General features: G+C 43.5%; 1 protein-coding gene and 1 pseudogene across 1 annotated transcript; one reads left to right on the top strand and one right to left on the bottom strand.

Moving 5' to 3' along the window:
• The first annotated feature begins 431 nt into the window (after positions 1-431).
• LOC107109362 (olfactory receptor 12D2-like) lies at positions 432-1,373 on the top strand. The gene has a single exon (XM_015409974.1). The coding sequence runs from the start codon at positions 432-434 to the stop codon at positions 1,371-1,373; it is 942 nt and encodes a 313-aa protein (XP_015265460.1).
• Positions 1,374-8,439: 7,066 nt separating this feature from the next.
• LOC107109361 lies at positions 8,440-18,433 on the bottom strand (annotated as a pseudogene).
• Positions 18,434-18,686: the final 253 nt, after the last annotated feature.

The following is an 18,686-nucleotide window of genomic DNA, read 5'->3' as shown; positions in this document are numbered from 1 at the left end:
AAAAGGACACCCATTCACCAACAGAAGAAGAGGTCCCTTCTGAGGGCGCATTCCCCTTATCCTCAGCACGGTGCTCTGTTTCCTCTCGACCCTCATGCTCCCTCACAGAGCTGGGGCTGCCATTTGCTCTGCCAGATGTGGGGGTATTTGTAGTAGTTTCTTTGGGGAAAGTCAGAGCTACACACCCAGCTCCCTTCAGAGTTACTGTACAAATTAAGATGTAAGTAGGAATGGAATTTAACAATGTACATAGACACGTTCCATATTGGTTGTGGAACTCAGATATTTTGTACTCAGGAATTCATACCAATACCTAAAAGTCTTGTAGGAATGGCAACAATTGTCATCACAACAGTTTCTCTTTTAAAGTCCTCCAATGCATTATGAAGCCAGTGACCAAGGTTTCGTTTTTGTTGTCTATCCACAGAGCAATGGAGAACCATACACAGGTGCATCAGTTTATTCTTCTGGGACTGACAAAAGACCACCAAAAGCAACTCATTCTCTTCATACTTTTCCTGCTGCTCTATATGGCCAGTTTGCTGGGCAATGGAGTCATTTTGGCTGTAGCACTGGTCGAGCCTCGGCTTCATACTCCCATGTATTTTTTCCTAAGCAATCTCTCCTGTCTGGACATATTTTATTCCACTGTTACCATGCCAAAAATGCTGAATGGCTTATTAATAGAGAACCAAGCAATTTCATTTATTGGGTGCCTCCCTCAACTTCACTTCTTCCACTTCCTGGGAAGTAGTGAGGCTCTGCTTCTAGGTGTCATGGCTTTTGACCGCTGTGTGGCTATATGCAACCCTCTACGTTACACTGCCATAATGAATAAAAGGACTTGCTTCCTGCTAGTTGGGGCTACATGGTGTATTGGGTTCTTTCATGCTCTGATGCACACAGTGGTGACTTCACAGCTATGGTTTTGTGGTCCCAATCATGTCCACCACTTTTTCTGTGACATCAAGCCCCTGCTAGAATTGGCCTGTAGTAGTATCACCCTTAATATCACCCTTCTTAATACTGTCACTGGTTCTATTGCTCTGGGTCCCTTCTTCTTCATTCTTCTCTCCTACATCTACGTTTTCTCCTTCTTCTTCTTTAAAGTCAAGTCTTCACTAAGCCATTGGAAAGCTGTCTCCACCTGTGCTTCCCACCTGACAGTCGTGACTGCTTTCTATATTCCAGTTCTTTCCAACTACATGCTCACCTCCGCTGGTGCATCTTCTGAAAGAGACATGATCATTACTCTATTGTACAGTGTAGTCACTCCAGTTTTAAATCCTCTAATCTACACTCTGAGGAATCAGGAGGTAAAATCAGCTCTCAAAAAAATTCTAAGCAGAAAACTCTTCTCTGGACAGATATAGATGGATAACTTTGAGTATACTGAGTAAACGCATATAAAGGTAAAGGTAAAGGATTCCCTTGCTTGAAAGCTAGTTGAATACAACTCTAGGGGGCGGTGTTCATCTCGTTTCCAAGCTGAAGAGCCAGCGCTGTCCAAAGACATTTCCATGGTCATGTGGCGAGCATAACTAGACATCGAGGCGCAGGGAATGCTGTTACCTTCCCACCGAAGTCGTACCTATTTATCTACTTGCAATTTCTTGCTTTCAAACTGCTAGGTTGGCAGGAGCTAGGGCCAGAGACGGGAGCTCACTCTGTCATGCGGCACTCAAGTCTTGAGCTACTGACCTACAGATCTTCTGGTCTGCAGTTTCAGCATCTTAACCTTTGAGCCACCGTGGCCACTAAACTCATATAGGTGGATAAATAAAATCAGTTCCCAAGATGGTTGCATTCTTGCATGATGAATGATTTGCAGGTATGAATTGTCATGACCTTGCCCAAGGTCTATAGAGCAAAGTAGACTGCAATCCAGAGCACAGTTACTGGTGGAAAAACCTGACACAAAACTACAGTAACCAAGACCAAGAAACAAGTTTAACCAAAAGCTAGTCATGTCTGAATGCCCATCTGTCTGTTCTTCCATAATTTCTAGGCTGATAAGAATAACACACCTGAATAATGTCACCAATCAGTTACTGGATCCAGTTCAAGGTGTTGGTTATAATCTACAAATTAATTAATGCCCTTGGTCGCAGATACCTATAGGGTTTCCTCTTCTGCTAAGCTCCACCACAATAGCATTGCTCATGTGAGTGAAGCCTTCTGAAAATGTCACTTTGATGGTGGGTAAGGTTAGCTACTGTGTATTCATGTTCATTCTGTGTGTTGTCTCCAAACTTGTGGCATGCCCTGCCTGAGATGTTCGAGAAGATCTCCACTCCTCTGTCATTCAGCAGAACATGCAAAACTTTAAATGCCCAGGAGGAAATTTTTATAAAGGGATTAGAGCTACAATAGAATCGAACAGTTTAAGGGGGTGCCCTTATATCAAAACAGGCTTGTAGTCCTGTATTAAAACTATCATTTTGATTTTACAGGATTGTCTACGTTTGTGATTCAACTTTCTGCACCATTTATAGTATAATGCATTTCAGACAGTTTGCTGGTTGCATTGTTTTTAAACCTTCAATAGCATCAGATCTTGCAGCTGAGATCATACAGAAAATAGTCATTTCAGTTGGTACCAGGACATCCTCGGCAAGGACACTCCAATTCCCTTCATGGGGGTGGGGGCACTGCAGCTTCCATGATGGTCTTGAAGCTGGTGGTCACTTTTGAATCCCCAGCTTCATTTTCTGGTATGCCTGCCATAGACAAACATAGCTTCCATTTCAAACTGGGGGTGAGGGGTGCTTCTGCAGCTCCCACAGTCATTCTGAAGTTGGTATCTGATTTGAAGCCTCCCAGCTTAATTTTTGCGTAATTATGCCTGCCACAAACAACTTTAGCTTCCATTGCAAATAGTGGGTAGAGGGGGCTTTTGCAGGTAACTTAGGTTCAGATGTTCCAATCCCATTCATTTTTGGCATTGCAACTCCTACGATCATCCTGAAGCTTGTTGCCGATTTTGAAAATCCTACCTGAGTTATGCCTGCCAAAAATAACATTAGCTTCCATTTCAAAGAGGATCGGTGCCACCCAGGCCAAGATGCCTCAATTCCTTTCATTTTTTGTCTCTGTGACTCCTGTTATTATTCTGTATCTGGTGGCCATTTTTTTAAAAAATGTATTTTCTGATGAGTTATACCTGTCAGAGACAGCTAGTGCAAAAAGTGGGGAAGGGGATTTCTGGAGATTAGGGGGGCCAGAATGATTCCTGTCATGTTTGGCACTGTAACTCCTTGAAGCCAGTGGCCAAATTTCCTGATGAATTATGAATCCCACGGACAAACAGATGGATACAATGTATTTAAAAATGTTTTCATGTTTTGGCTGTTTGCCACCTTTGGGATCCTTAACAAGGTGGAATGGAAGCATAAAAGTGTTTTACTGCCAATACTGACATCCACAATATCAGTGGGCAGAGCTAAATATATCACCGTTCCTCATTCAACAACAACAAAAAAGAAAGTATTGCCAGCTGTCAGCACTTCCAAAGATGGCTGGGAAATTTCAGAGTATAGTGGAATATTTTTTAAAAATATTTGTCTTGGAGGAGAGGAAAGAGTAGTTTCATATCCTTCCTCCCACTAGCAGCCTTAATATATCAGCCTTAGATATTTATATAGTTTGCATGAAAAAGTCAAAATGACTCTCCTCTTCCTCAAACTAGAAGGATAATAAACAGTCAAGAAGTTGGCATTTGAGTGCCATCATTTCTTTCTACTTCTCTCCATTTTAGCAGCGGGACAATGGAGATTCCATGATGGATCTGGCAAGGACCTACAGGCTTTCAGGGATCAAAGTTACATAAGAACACAAAGAACCCAGATTTTCCCTATCAGTATTGCCTTGTCAGTTCAGTACCTTTTTCTCTCCAGATCAAACTAGATGAGATGATGGGAGGTATGTGGTTAAAGGTAAAGGTTTCCCTTGCTCGACAGCCACAGTCCGCTGAGTCTAGGGGACGGTGGTCATCTCTGGTTCCAAGCCGAAGAGCCAGCACAGTCCGAAGACGTATCATGTGGCTGGCATGACTAGACAGCGAGGTGCACAGTTACCTTCCCACTGAAGGTAACCTTCCCACTATTTATCTAATTGCAATGTTTTGCTTTCAAACTGCTAGGTTGGCAGGAGCTGGGACCAAAGACGGGAGCTCACTCTGTCATGCGGCACTCGGGTCTCATAAGAACATAAGAGACGCCAATGTTGGATCAGGCCAAAGGCCCATCCAGTCCAACACTCTGTGTCACACAGTGGCCAGAAATACCAGTGCCATCAGGAGGTCCATCAGTGGGGCCAGGACATTAGAAGCCCTCCCACTGTTGACCCCCCCCAAGCACCAAGAAGACAGAGCATCACTTGCCCCAGAGCCCCTAGCTATACCTTGTGGCTAATAGCCACTGATGGACCTCTGCTCCATATGCTTATCTAATTCCCTTTTGAAGCCGTCCATGCTTGTAGCACCCACCACTTCCTGTGGCAGTCTCGAACTGCCAAACTACTGACCATCCAGTCTGCAGTTCAGCATCTTAAACACTGAGCCACCGCTGCCCCAGTTGGTTAAAGTCCTCCCATTTAAAAAAAAACCCAAAAAAACCTTAAAAGTGTTTGGGGGGCTTCACCTGTGTAAGAGTCACAAGGGGAGGTGGGTTAACTTTTCCACCCGTGCTATTTTCCTTATTTAAGTTACGCTTTCCCCAATGTGCCCTTGAGGGAAAATTTACGATATTTCCAACTGTTTGTACAATAGAAGGAAAGCTGCAGATAACCACATTATTAACCTGGGAAAGCAATGTGTGATAAGGTTAACACCCATAAACACATTCTAAAGCCATAGCCTCCATCTAATTTGGAGAGCTCTGCATCTGCTGGCAAGCTTTTTAAAACAGTGGAAGACCCAGTCAGGTATCTCCCATTGTCTTGTTTCTTCCTCTGGCAAAGGTCTTGACAACATATTCCAGTGCAGTGAAAGTAATGAGATTAAGCATGATCCTGTTCCTCCACTGGCTTTCTTGTGGTGGAGTTAGACAGAAACTGATCATTTGAATCAGAGACCGAAAGAGGCAAAGCTGGTCCCTGCACCAAGATGGAGGAGGGAGGAAAGCTATATGAACTAAAATGGAAGCAAGCTGGCAAAAGACCAATCTATTTTTTTTTACATGCTAAGTTCAATCAATGACATTAAGTGCCAGAAGACAGTGAACTGCAACAAACTCTTTAAAGTTGCAATGTTCATCTTTTACAACAGCAAAGATTTGGTATAGTATTCTAATACATTTTTCTTGTTATTTATAATCTTGGTAATTAAAAATAAGTTTCATCGGTAGAAATGGGTTGTACAAACTCTTTGTTTCCCCCCCAAGGACTAAACACTCTCCAGAGGTTCATAGATATTATTCCCATATGGACAGTCCCCTTAATGACAACCCACAGCACCTCATAAACAGGGCAAATGAAACAGAGGTTTCTAGACTGCAAAGTAATTCAGGATTCACCCAGCAATGAAGGTTTCTTCATAAACATATGAAGCATATACCCTGTACAATGTTCTTTGTTCATTTATCTTGTTGGAAAAGTAGCCTCATCAAGGTATGAACTGGAATCTAAATATTGTGGGATATTTTACCATGTTGCCAAAACATTTGCAAAAGTCTGAGCGGCTATTTTTCTCCCTTTTCCCTCCTTATAGGAAGACAAAATGGTTAAAAAAAATTTAGATTCAGGATGGATTCAAGTTCATTGTATTATTACTAGATTAGACGAACATTTTATAAGCTTATATAATGATCTTCACTACTTGGGTTTTTAGTGGTTAACTGTTCTTTCACCCGTAGATGTTAGATTCCCTACCCTATTTTTCTTTGTAGTTTATAGAAAACCAATTTTAAAAATCCCCTTCGGGGGGGCCAAAAAGGGTAATAAAATAAAATAAATAGATTCAGGATGGATTCCATTTACCCCTTATTGTTCCTATGCGCTCCACTTTAATCTGAATTCTCTGGGATGTCAGGGGTGCTGAATGATACATCGCTGTGGAGTGCTAGACTAGAAAATCTTTAGAGATGTGATAAATGTCTTTTCCATATGCCTTAGGTCAGCTGACTAGCCTTTCTAGAAATAGGTAGAAACATTGAAATACAGGCCTGTGTCTTGTGAAAAGGCTGGGAGAAAGTCTATGATTTCCCTGCATTTCTCTCTTCCCCTAAAATACCTCTTGTCCACCATCCACCAGAAAAAAAAATTCTTGAATTTTGTGGAGGGGAAAGGGGAAGCAGGGAAGAGGTGAGAGTAGACAAAATCATTCTCTCCCCCCCCCCCTTCCTTCAGCACAGTTAAGATTGGGGCAAGGTAGTTTATACTGTAGGAAGATTCATGGAATGGAACATTTGGATCTGAAACAGAGACTGACCAATACATCAGGTTCCCTGTGTTGACAGAAGAGGGAAGTCTAAGGATGGTTTTTCTGTTTTCTCCTTGCTTATCTCCCTCACTTGCATGGATGTTCATCCACACAGGTTCTGAGACCCCAGGAATAATCTTTCTGGTGATTGAAAGGGATGAGCAGGGAGAAAACATAATTTATCATAATCTTTCTGGTGATTGAAAGGGATGAGCAGGGGGTAAACATCAGTGTTCCCTTGGTGTTTAATAGGTACAAGTCATTAAACTGATGAGCCAAACAGAAAGCTCTGATTTGAGAACACAATGTTGGGTCTGGTGAAACATGCCTTTTCCATTACAAGAAGAAAAAAAGCTCCAGTGTTAGTGGAATGAAACATACACAGCCTACACACAGAGTCTGGCCAAATCGTATTGTGTGCTGTGGTTGTTGTTGTTTCCCCCCCCCCCTCTCCTTTCCTGAACAGAGCATTTGGGTTGCTGGTTTTTTTTTTCCCCTTTAAAGATGCATCATGGTGGACCACAAGGACATTTAGATGTTTAAAATAGAGAATTCACTCAGTCATAGTGATGTTTTTAATATGGTGGTGGAAAGTGCCATCAGGACTCAGCCCACTAACGATGAGCTATTGGGTTTTCAAGGCAACAGATGAGCAGAGGTGGCTTGGTTTCACCTGCACTTCCTTGGTGATCTCCCATCCAAGTACTAACCGGGGCCAACCCTTTTTAGCAGGCAAGATCTGCTGAGACTGGGCTAGCCTAGGCCATCCAGGTCATGGTAGTTTTATATATAAGACAGCATAGATGCTAAACTTGCACAACTGCATTCTATGGCTTGGACCCAGCTGTGTAAAGAAGTATTTCCTTTTGTCTGTCCTGAATGTAGTTCTCCATATTTAAAAAGAAACAGTAATCAATAAACACAAGGAATGTCTCAAAAACCTAAATAGCATTGGAACTGGGTTTGGATTTAGACTGAGAACATTTAAATCACCTTTTGTAATGTGTATGTTTCCCTTAAATCTTGTTACGTAAAGTTCCTCCTGCCTTGCAACATTTTAGCCTCTTCTGTTCTTATAGTCTTCTGATACAGATATACCACATAGTGATCTGACCGCCTTTCTTTTTTTTCACACTGTCAGCAATGGAGAACCAAACAGAGGTGGGTGAGTTCATCTTGATAGGCCTGACCAACCTCTGGGAGCTTCAGAAGATACTCTTCCCTCTCTTTCTGCTGTTGTACTTAATCATTCTACTGGGGAATGGTGCCATTGTGGCTGTAGCAGTAACTGAACCACAACTACACACTCCTATGTATTTTTTCCTTGGGAATCTTTCCTGCCTGGATATATTCTTTTCCACCGTAACAGTTCCAAAGATGCTAGCTGGCTTTCTATCAGAGCTGCAAACCATTTCCTTTAGTGGTTGCATGACTCAGCTCCACTTTTTCCACTTCTTGGGCAGCAGCGAGGTCCTCCTTCTTGGAGTCATGGCATATGACCGCTACGTTGCTATATGCAACCCGTTGCGTTACACCATCATTATGCGAAAGCAGATCTGTCTGATCTTGGCCACAGCCACGTGGACCACTGGTTTTTTTCATGCCCTGATGCATACAGTGATGACTGCTCGTCTTCCCTTCTGTGGACCGAACCACGTTGAGCACTACTTCTGTGAAATCAAACCACTGCTGAAACTGGCCTGTGGCAGCACTCGTCTCAATCTCATGCTTCTCAACACTGTCACCAGCTGCATTGCCATGGCCCCCTTTGTTGTCACACTGCTCTCCTATTTCTACATTATTACTTTCCTCCTTTTCAAAGTTCATTCACAAAAGGGGCGACAAAAGGCCTTCTCCACCTGTGGGTCCCACCTGATGGTGGTGGCTTTGCTCTACGTACCGGTGTTGTTCAACTACATGCTTCCCTCTGTGGGCACTGTGGATCAAAGGGAAATGATGGTAACTATCATATATAGTGCGGTTACCCCAGTTTTGAACCCACTTATATACACACTGAGGAATCAGGAGGTTAAAAAGGCCTTACAAAAGATCCTGTGTAGAAAGCCAGACGGCCTCTTTAGGACAAGAGGCCCCTTCTTCACTGAAAAATAGTGATCAAAAGATCTTTGTCAGATTCTCTGCAAAACCATGCAGTCATTGGAGGAAGAACTACAAATTTCATTATGATCAATATTACAGGAAGACAAGAAGTTGGTATACTAGAAATAAACATCAGTTATTGCTCTGTGATACTAGATAAGATTGGTGATACGTACTTTGGCCCCATCAATCCTTGGCAAATAGAAGGGGAAGTCAGGGAAGCAGTGACAGACTTCACATTCCCGGGATCCAAGATCACTGCAGATGGTGACTGCAGCCATGAAATTAAAAGACGCCTGCTCCTTGGGAGGAAAGCGATGGCAAACCTAGACAGCATAATAAAAAGTAGAGACATCACCCTGCCAACAAAAGTCCATAGGGTCAAAGCGATGGTATTGTAATGTATGGCCAGTGCCAGGTTTTTTTGCACACTAGGTGAGGCTACCTTCTGCACACAAACCCCGTGCACCCACCAATTTTCAAACATAAACACATTAGGAAGAATAAAAAAACAAAATTTGAAATTGCTAATTTTTTTTTATTATTATTGTGAGAACAATTAATATAATCTCTGATTTTCTCTCTCAAGCAGAAAAACACTTGTGGAGTGCTGTTTTCCTCCCCACAGTACCATGGGCGGCGGGGGGGCACCTTTCAGGCTGTACAGTGTGTGCGGATTACTATATGCTGGGACTGGGGATCAAAGTTCCCTTGGGATGTGGTGGGAAAACCTGTTGGGGCTAGTGTTTTGTTTTGTTTGTTTGTTTATATGGTGCTGATGCTGTTGACTGTGTCCCTCCCTGGGGGAAAGGGGATGTCGTAGACTTGCCATCCACCACAGATACAAGATGTGCAAGTTGAGAATGGATTATTTTACTGTTTGCACCTGGAGCAGGAAACTGGAGAGACAGCATATACAGAAGGTTTCTAAATAAAGAAGGCATGGATATGTCCCCAGATTCCTTTGCTCCAGAGGTCCAGCAGGATGGCTGGTTTTTCTGGCCCCTCAGGGCTTCTCCAACTGCCCAGCACTTCTTTAGGACAGGAGGCCCCTTCTGTAGCTGCACAGCCCTTGTCCTGAAGGGGGGGTCATGCCGATGCCTCTGCTTTCCCACTGGGGCAGTGCTGCTCCCCCTTCTCCTGCCTTCACAACTGTCCCATACTGCTCTGGCTTCACTCAGGCCCCACCAACTGAGGACTGGCTCCAAGTGACTCCCTCCCAACTGCCCCACTCACCTGTCTGCACAGCCTATCATGGGGGTAGAATGGCGATGGCACAATTGGAGTGGGGCTAGCAGCGGGAGAGAGAGCAAGAGCAGGGAGCATGCCCAGCCCAGCAGCCTGCCCACCAAGAGCTGGACCAGCCACAGGAGGCCGGGCCAGGCAAGCAGCCGGACAGATGGCCTCCCCTCCACGGGGCTGCCCAGCCCCCTCACCCAGCCACTTCACCAGTGGTTCCGGACCCTGGGAGAGTCAGCCAGTCCACCCGCCTGCATCTCCCCAGCAGGGCCTGCTGGGTTGCAGGGGCTGGGTGAGTCCTGCCACCAGAGACCCACCAGGGGAGGGGCGCATGCAGCAGGAGGCACCTCCTGGCCAGCTGGCAGGAAAGGCGAGGGAGTCCGACTCCAGTGAGAGCAGCCCTGGTGCCTGACGAGGGAGGGGAGAGAAAGAGAGTGGGCAGCAGCAACAGGGACCAGTGGATGGCACGACGCAAATTCCCTGCCGGGCTGGAACTCTCCACAGCTTTCCTGGTCTAGCTCCAGTGCCTGGGGATGAACACGCTGCTCAGCCCTGCCCGCTCCACTTTGGGGATCCCTGTGCAGTAGTGGCAACACCACCAAGTTTTGGGGCAGGGAGGAGGGAGTGGGGGGTGAGGGTGTGGGACCTGTTGTCACTCACAGGCCAGCATTCAACTAAAGCCTGGTGCTCTAGGCATTTGCCTAGTTCACCTATATGGGATTGCCGGCCTTGATGTCTGTGAGAGTTGGACCATACGGAAGGACGAGCACTGAAGAATAGATTATTTTGAATTATGGTGCTGGAGAAGACTCTTGAGAGTCCCTTGGACTGCAAGGAGATCAAATCAGTCAATCCTAAAAGAAATCAACCCTGACCGTTCCCTGGAAGGCCAGATAATGAAGATGAAGCTCAAATATTTTGGCCACCAAATGAGAAAGGAGCACTCACTGGAGAAGGCCCTGATGCTGGGAAAGATTGAAGGTCAAAGAAGAAGGGGATGGCAAAGGATGAGATGGCTAGACAGTGTTATCGATGCAATGAACATGAAATTATGCAACCCTTGGAGCACGATGGAAGGCAGGAGGGCCTGGTATGATGTGGTCCATGGGGTCACAAAGAGTCGGTCTCAACTGTGCAACTGAACAACAACAACACATACTTTTGGAGGGCTGTTAATGTAATCCCCTCTATTTGTAAAGCCCTTGAATCAGGTCCAAATCTCCTCAGATCTGGGCTCAACTTGAAATGCTGATCATCTCCAAACCATTCCTCCTCAGCCCTCCTTGCCAGATTCTTTATCCTTCCTAAGTAACAAAAAACTTCCCTTTGAGAAGGGAAGGGGAGTAACCACACATGTGAAAGGTTTGTTATACATCTGAGATATTACTTTGGAATATTACATAACAAATCTTATCTTCCCATCTCAGGATCATAGAATTCGGAGTAATCTCTTCCTTGTTAGACCACTTATAAGTTAGATAAATCTTCAAATGTCATAATCATGGCAAGAAAAGATGAACAGAGAAAGTAAAATGTATAGTTACCAAAAAAAATATGATGAGAGTCAGGGACTTATTCCTTCCTGTGGACAGTTATACCCTCCCCTTCAACAAATGCTGACAGAAAGATCGTCATACCAAGAACAGTGGAGCAATATATGCTGAATTGAGTCGGGGGTATTCACTCCACAGGAGCAGAGTCTTTCAGGGTTACTCAATGATATCTCCCCTGTAAGACTTTAGAGGGGAATGCATTTAATCTGCCCAGCACAAATGCCCTACGGTGGTATCAGAGTCTGATAAATATTGGGGCATCTTATCGCAGCAAATATCAAGACCCAATGAGGCTGGAAAGCTTCTCCCAGTCTAACAGTCCCTGTTTAATACAACTAAAAATATATGACATATTAGATGTAGAAAAGTAATCAACTACTATCCCAAATCGGTTGAGTTTGGATGTTAAGAGCCACTGACCAACTTGAGGTATAGAGATCTCTTTTTAGATAATCAAGAAGGCTTTCAGGATCAGTTCTAAAATGAATTTGAAGCCAGGGTTTTGCCACATTTGTATATTAAAAGGAATATTTTCCTCCCAGGTATTGTTAACAATAATATCTCTTCAAAACTTATCCTTGAAAAATGGCCCAGAGCATGATAACAATGCACACATGGGAGAAAGGCAGCACAACAGTAATTAATCTCATTGTGTTACTTCATTATCCTCAAAACTTTTACTTGTAAGTAGGTACAATCTTATATTTTTGTAACTAAGCAGTCACACAAGGCAGTGCTGCTTAAGCATAATAACATTGTAATCTACAGTGAATTTCTGATGAAACACCATTCCATGACTCTCCTCTCTGGAAAAAACAAACAAACAAGGAGGGTCACAAACTGACATTGCTGAGAGTAAGGGCATGATTACATGTTAGATCCAAGATGTGTTACTGGATAGTTCTCTGTTTACCAATGTGTAATTGGATATCTCAACATTGACTAACTGTGAAATACAACTGGGGACATGATTTGGATTGGGATCATACTGTAGAGAGAGGAAAGGTTTCTCTCTACACTGTCCTCAATAATACCCAAAAAGTATCCTGAATTGATACTTGTACTGTCCTCTCATCAAGGTTGAGAATAATGATGGGCAGAGACTTTCTCTAAGAGAAGTGGTGTGGAAGGAGCCCCACTACATCACTGGTGTCATGTTTCTAACCCAAACACTCCTCCTTGTGCTACTTTTTATTGCAAAAAGCAATGTTAACATACCCAATAAACTCATATAATGTGTAGTGTAGGGATGAGCACAAACTGTGAAAATGAGGTTAAGTTCAGCTCGCCATGAACCAAACCACAAACCAGACTTCCCATTCATGAACAGAACTAGTTTGTTTGGTTTGTGGCCCTGCAAACCCCATTGAAAGGGACCACAGTCCTTTTCAATGGGATTTGCAGAAAGCCCAAAAAACATAAGCTGTTTTGGGATGTCTTCTGCAGTCTCTTTACTTTAAAGGGACTGCAGAAGACAGCATGAAAAAACTGTGCAGTGGGGAGTGCCTCCCTGCCACATAGCTATTTGGGGCTGTCTTCTGAAGTTTAAAGGGACTGCAGAAGACACTGCAAAAAGAGCTGCATGGCTGGGAACAACCTTTAAACTTTAAAGGGACTGAAGAAGACAGCATGAAACAGCTCATGGGCGGGGAGCACCTCCCCATCCATTAGCAGTTTCGGGCTGCCTTCTGCAGCCCCTTTAACTTCAACTGTTTTTGAGGCTTTGAGGGGAAACAGAAAGCAGGGTTTTAGAGACTTTGCTGGCCTGGCACCACCCCTCCCTCTTTTAAGGCCACATGGCTGCCAGGCCATCTCAGTTTTGGCTTTGGCCATCCCTCCTTCCCTCACTTTTCTGGCTGCATAGCATGGTTGTATTTTTAATTATTTCTTTATTTGGGTGACTTTAGACATTGGGCCAGATCCATGCATGCCTCTCTCAGGTGGGGACCCCTTAAGAGGTCTTGGGGGTGGAGCCAGGTACCATTATGGTCAGCTTGGGGGCTGTCACCTGTCTTACCCACAGGTGGTAATGGTATCTTGCACTGGGTTACGCCCATTTTGGACTACTGGTCTTGCCATTCCAGGTCTACTCCTATCATGCAGTATGGGGATGGGCTTCATTGGATGGCACGTAGGTCACCTGATCCCTGGATGCACCCTATGCCACACCAATGCTGTTGTGGCTTGTTTCATCCCAACTCAGTTGTAGCATGTGTGTTTCTCCTCCCTTCCTCCTCTTCCCTCCTTCCCCCCAGTTAATGTGAAGTCACTTCTCTTTGTCATGGTTCAATACATACTTTTTGTCTGAGACATATACATGAAACGTATTTACAAGAAAGTACATTGGATACATAGAATATCAACACTGCTGGCCTCCATTTAGTGACACCAGTGAATAATTGAAAGCAACTGAAAGATCACCTCCAGCATTTCATTTTCCTTCATAAATGTTCCTTGGTGTTCAAGCTGGCTCTCAGAATAATATCACATTTGGGGGAAAAGATAAAACCCAGTAACCCAACACTGGAGCCTAGATAAAACCTCCATGGCCACCATGTATTTGCCCTTTGTGCTGAGATAGGCTGGAAAGTTTTTGCCACCCATTTTAACAACTACTAGCCTTTATATATATATATATATCATTATAGGCCAGAACCTCTCACAACCATTAAAAATCTTTACTGTAAGACTGTGACCACCATTTTAATATATGTAATAGTTTTTAATATTTTAATTATTTATTCTATTAATGAAATGTTGCTTTGTATTGATAACATTTTGTTACCAACCCTGAGCCCACTCATGGGAAGGGTGGGTGGTAAATATGACTGACTGAGTGAATGAGTGAATGAGTGAATGAGACCCAAAAAGCCCATGAAGGACAGGAGAGTGCTAAACATGGGGACCCACCCTTCATTATACTGTATGATGGAAATGGCAAAACGTTCCCAGTCAAACAGCAGAGATACCCACTTGAATGCAAGTGCAGAAAAAGACAATGAGTGATAACGCACTAGAGCTGCCTCTCGCTGTTGCACTGCCATTTGCCCCGGTCCTATTGGTCAATTTCACACCCGAAGCCGCACAGCTGATTTTGACCCGTGGCTTCCCCCAATTTCCCCCGCAGTTTTGTGATCCTGTTTTTTTAGGATCAACGAAAATGCGGAGGAAATCGGGCATAGCCGTGGGTCAAAATCAGCCGCGCGACTTCGGGTGTGAAATTGACCAATAGGACCGGGGCAAATGGCAGCGCAACAGCAAGGCAGCTCTAGTGCGAAATCAGTCAATGACATTTGATAGTGTCTTTCCCATCCATTTTCTTCTTGGCTGCCTGGCATGGTGTCCATGAAAGCCAGAACAACTGTGATGGTTTTGGCCAGCACACATGACACTACAAAAGCAAAGCTGATACCCAAAGCAGCTTGCTGAATAAGACAGGTCACCATTCTGGGTCTTATATTGAATAGAAAAGAGCAAGGAAAGGAAAGCATGAGGGAAATGAAAACATGTAGGTCGACATTTGATGACTTGTTCAAAAACTTGAAAGATATCTATACTTGTGGTGACTATTGCACATGTAGGTTGGTGATAAACCAATAATCTGGCACTAATAGTGCCACTACATTTTAAATTTCATGATGTAGTTTCTTTCTTATGAGATAAATAGTCCATCTCTTCAAATACACATAATTATGACTACACACATTTATTGATACCATGTGATAACATTCCTAGGGGGAGTGTGAAAGTACTATCATACTACTATTAAATGTGATCCAGACCTGTACCATGAACCTCAAGGCTTAGTACACATCTGGCAAACATAGCTATATAATAAATGAAAGTTTGAGAATTTAAGTTGTAGGGTAGATTTATTTTTTACATAATTTTGTTGTAGATGAACAGAGCAAAGTCTTGGTTTTCAGAATATGTACCAGTTCACACTTTGCAGGTAGGGATGATGGGTCGATTCCTCATCTCATGAAATTTCAGAGCAGAAACAAGCCTTTCCATGCATTTTAGTGGATTCCTTGTTCTAATTTTATTTATTTATTTGGTTTTTGAATCACCCATCCATGCTACTGCAGGGCTTCAAGCAATGTACAACAATGGATAAAACATAAATACTCTATAGTTAAAATACACCAATAAATAAAGTTAAAACTCCAGTTGGTGAACAATTTTTTTTAGGGTTTCTGTGTAAACCCTGAGGGAATTGGGACACTGTGATGCATCTTGCTGTAGGGAGATATATGCATATTGGTAATGAAGCATGAGAAGAAGCAACAGCCTTCATGTTTTATCTGTCCTTGGTTGCCCTATATCAATTGGAACATACAAGAAAAAAGGAGAAGGCATAGGGCTGGTATATGCCCACCTGTCCACTACTTGGAGCAGAAAAGCAAGTGAAGACTATGGACCTATATACATTAGTAAAAACACAAATTATGTATGTGTGTGTGTGTGTAGCCCTGATTTCAGGGCCTTGCAGTGTGGGAAGGGATTTAATCCTTCACCCCCCACTTGTCATTTGAAAACCCACCTTTTCCCATTGAACCACTAAGAATAGTGAGGATAGTACAGTTTTGATTAGCAAAACTGTGGCTGCGGTCACACGTAACAGAAGCCACACAGGTGAGACGGAAAACAGGCGGAGTTTCCGGGTGCGATCTCACCAGCACATCTGGGAAGCGTAGCACTCCCGTGGCTCAACCGAGGCTTCCAGCCGAAACTGCGTGGCAAAAAACTAGTACCTTGGAGGTACTAGTTTCCGGAAACTGCGGGGCAAGGGCGAGCGTCTGATCGGGTTTCCGGTGGCATCCGGCGCCCGCCCATGTCCCCCGCAAATAAGGTGTGTTTTTTTGTCCAAGTCTCTGTGGATGTGCATGCGCACCCAACGGAGCATGCGCATTTGTCATGTACACAAAAATAAAAAACAGTTTGCCGTGGCGCGCGCTTCTTCGTCGCGCGCCGGCTTGTCCTGTGATCGGCACCTCTCCCTTGCCATGGAACCTCCACGGTACCTCCACAGGACCTCCACAGGAGGTCTGATCGCGTAACTGCGCAGTAGTTTGCCCCAGGGCAAACAGCCACGCTTCTCCTCTGCAGTTTCCTGCCCGTGTGACCGGGGCCTGTGTGTGGATTTAAATATTATATCCCCTTTCCCTTCTCCGCATGACACTCATTTAAATTGGAGCTGCTTTCTTGAGCAGTTTGCCTTTTACAGACAAACAGAGATTCATGATACATGTCACTTGTAACTAAATGTAGGAACAGTCTCCTTTGAAAAGTAGTGTATTTTAGGTGATAGGGAATGCCTGTGATCTGTGATGGCATGTAAGGTCATGCATCATGAATAAAAGTAACTTACATTTCTTACTTGTACTGGTGTGTGTGTGTTTTTTCTGAGAACTTGAAGCAGAGAACAGAAGGCACCACCTTCTTACCAGAAGTCCCAACCATCTATACTGGCTTAGATTTCACCTCTGCATCACATGATGATTTGGATGTCATGTCACACATGTGTGACTTTTCATCCAATCTGTACAAAGGTAAAGCAGTCCCATCCCCTTTTATTCAGTCATCCCTTTTTGAACAATCTTAAGTCATTTCCTCTAGTACCTCCTTCCATCTTTACAGCTCTACCAAAGCCCATGCAAGTGCTTCAAACTAATTGAGATCATGATCTCATAATCGCTCATCATTTCATCCTTGAGCAGCCATGTTATCTCCTTTCAGTCCATTCTGTCCCACTTAACCGTAATAGTGTGTTCTGGTCATCCTTTCTTGTAACCTCTTCTATAGATAATCTTATCCTTTTCTAAAGTCCTAGAGACCTATTTGTATGTCAGTAGGCCTAATTTTAATGTTGTGATGGTAATACAAATTATGTAATTAACAGATATATTGCAACATATGAGAGCAAGGTTAGAGTTCAGTAGCTCCTTCAAGATTTCCAAAGTACAAGGTTTCGAGACTCAAAGCTTCCTTCATCATATCTGATGAAGGAAGTTTTGACTCTTGAAAACTTGTACCTTGGAAATCTTGTTGATTTTTAAGGTTCTACTGCACTCAAACCTTGCGCTTGTACTGCAAACAAACACTGCTACTCATCTAAAGCATTGCTGCATATAGTAAGTACACCCAAAAACCTTGTAATTCTTTAGCTCCAAGAGTTTTACGTTGTCACTTAGGTCCTTTCTCGTGGAACATCTTTTTCATTCCCTGCTTAATGTCATTGTTTCTCAGGCTGTAGATGATGGGGTTGAGGACAGGTGTCACAACACAGTAGAACACTGATACTACTTTGTTGAAGTTGAAGATACTGATTGTCTTAATGCGGATGTACATGAAGATGGTGCTGCCAAAGAAGATGGTGACAATGGTAAGGTGTAGACCGCAAGTGGAAAATGCCTTCCTCCTTCCCTCACTGCTAGGGATGCGTAAGATGGTGGTTACAATGAAGAAGTAGGTCACAAGGGTGAAGGTGAAAGAGGTTAGCAACACTAGTGAACCCACAATGAAATTGACTATTTCAGCCTCAAAGATGTCCTTGCAAGAAAGCTTCAAAAGAGGTGAAGCATCACAGAAGAAATGGTTGATAATGTTTGGACCACAGAATGGCATCTGGAAAAGGAACCATGAGGGCAATACTGGAGCCAGGAAGCCACCCAACCAAGAGCCAAAGGCCAGCCGGGAACACATGTCTTTATTCATCAAAGCAGTGTAGTGTAGTGGATTGCAAATAGCCAGGTATCGGTCATAGGACATGGATGCCAGCAAAAAGCATTCTGCTGAATCCAGGAAGTAGAAGATGTATTGCTGGGTAAAGCAGCCAGAGATGGATATTGTTCGTTTCTCCATTGCAATGTTGGCCAGCATTTTAGGCACGGTGACAGTGGTAAATCCAATGTCCAAAGAAGAAAGGTTAACAATGAAAAAATACATAAGGGGTGTAAAGTCGATAGTCCAGATGAATCACCAGGATGATGATCATATTCTCAACAAACATCAGCAAGTACATCAAAAGAAAGAGAGAGAAAAACACCAACTCTATTTCACGTGTATTTGGGAAGCCAAGAATTATGAATTCAGTGACCAATGTCTGATTTTCTGAATTCATTTCCCTGCCAAACGGACATGTGTTCTATCTGCAAAGCATAATAAATCACCAAAGGAGAAAGAAATGGAGGGGGGGGGAAATGGGAATACAGACATCAGGGTTTCACAAACTTCGTGAGTCTATCAGCAAAATGGATTAGCAGAGGGAATAATGGAGAGTTTTAATGTTCACCTTTGTTTTTTTGCATTGATCAGGATCCTCTAATCTGTGGGCAATGGTGAATGGCTTGTATTTAATTATCTTTTGCCTGTGA

The sequence above is a fragment of the Gekko japonicus genome, unplaced genomic scaffold (genome assembly GCF_001447785.1).
Source record: "Gekko japonicus isolate JY-2015 unplaced genomic scaffold, Gekko_japonicus_V1.1 scaffold101, whole genome shotgun sequence".
In the NCBI taxonomy this organism is placed as follows: domain Eukaryota; kingdom Metazoa; phylum Chordata; class Lepidosauria; order Squamata; family Gekkonidae; genus Gekko; species Gekko japonicus.
The sequence above is the reverse complement of the archived record's forward strand: the minus strand, read 5'-3'. Positions and strand labels throughout refer to the sequence as shown.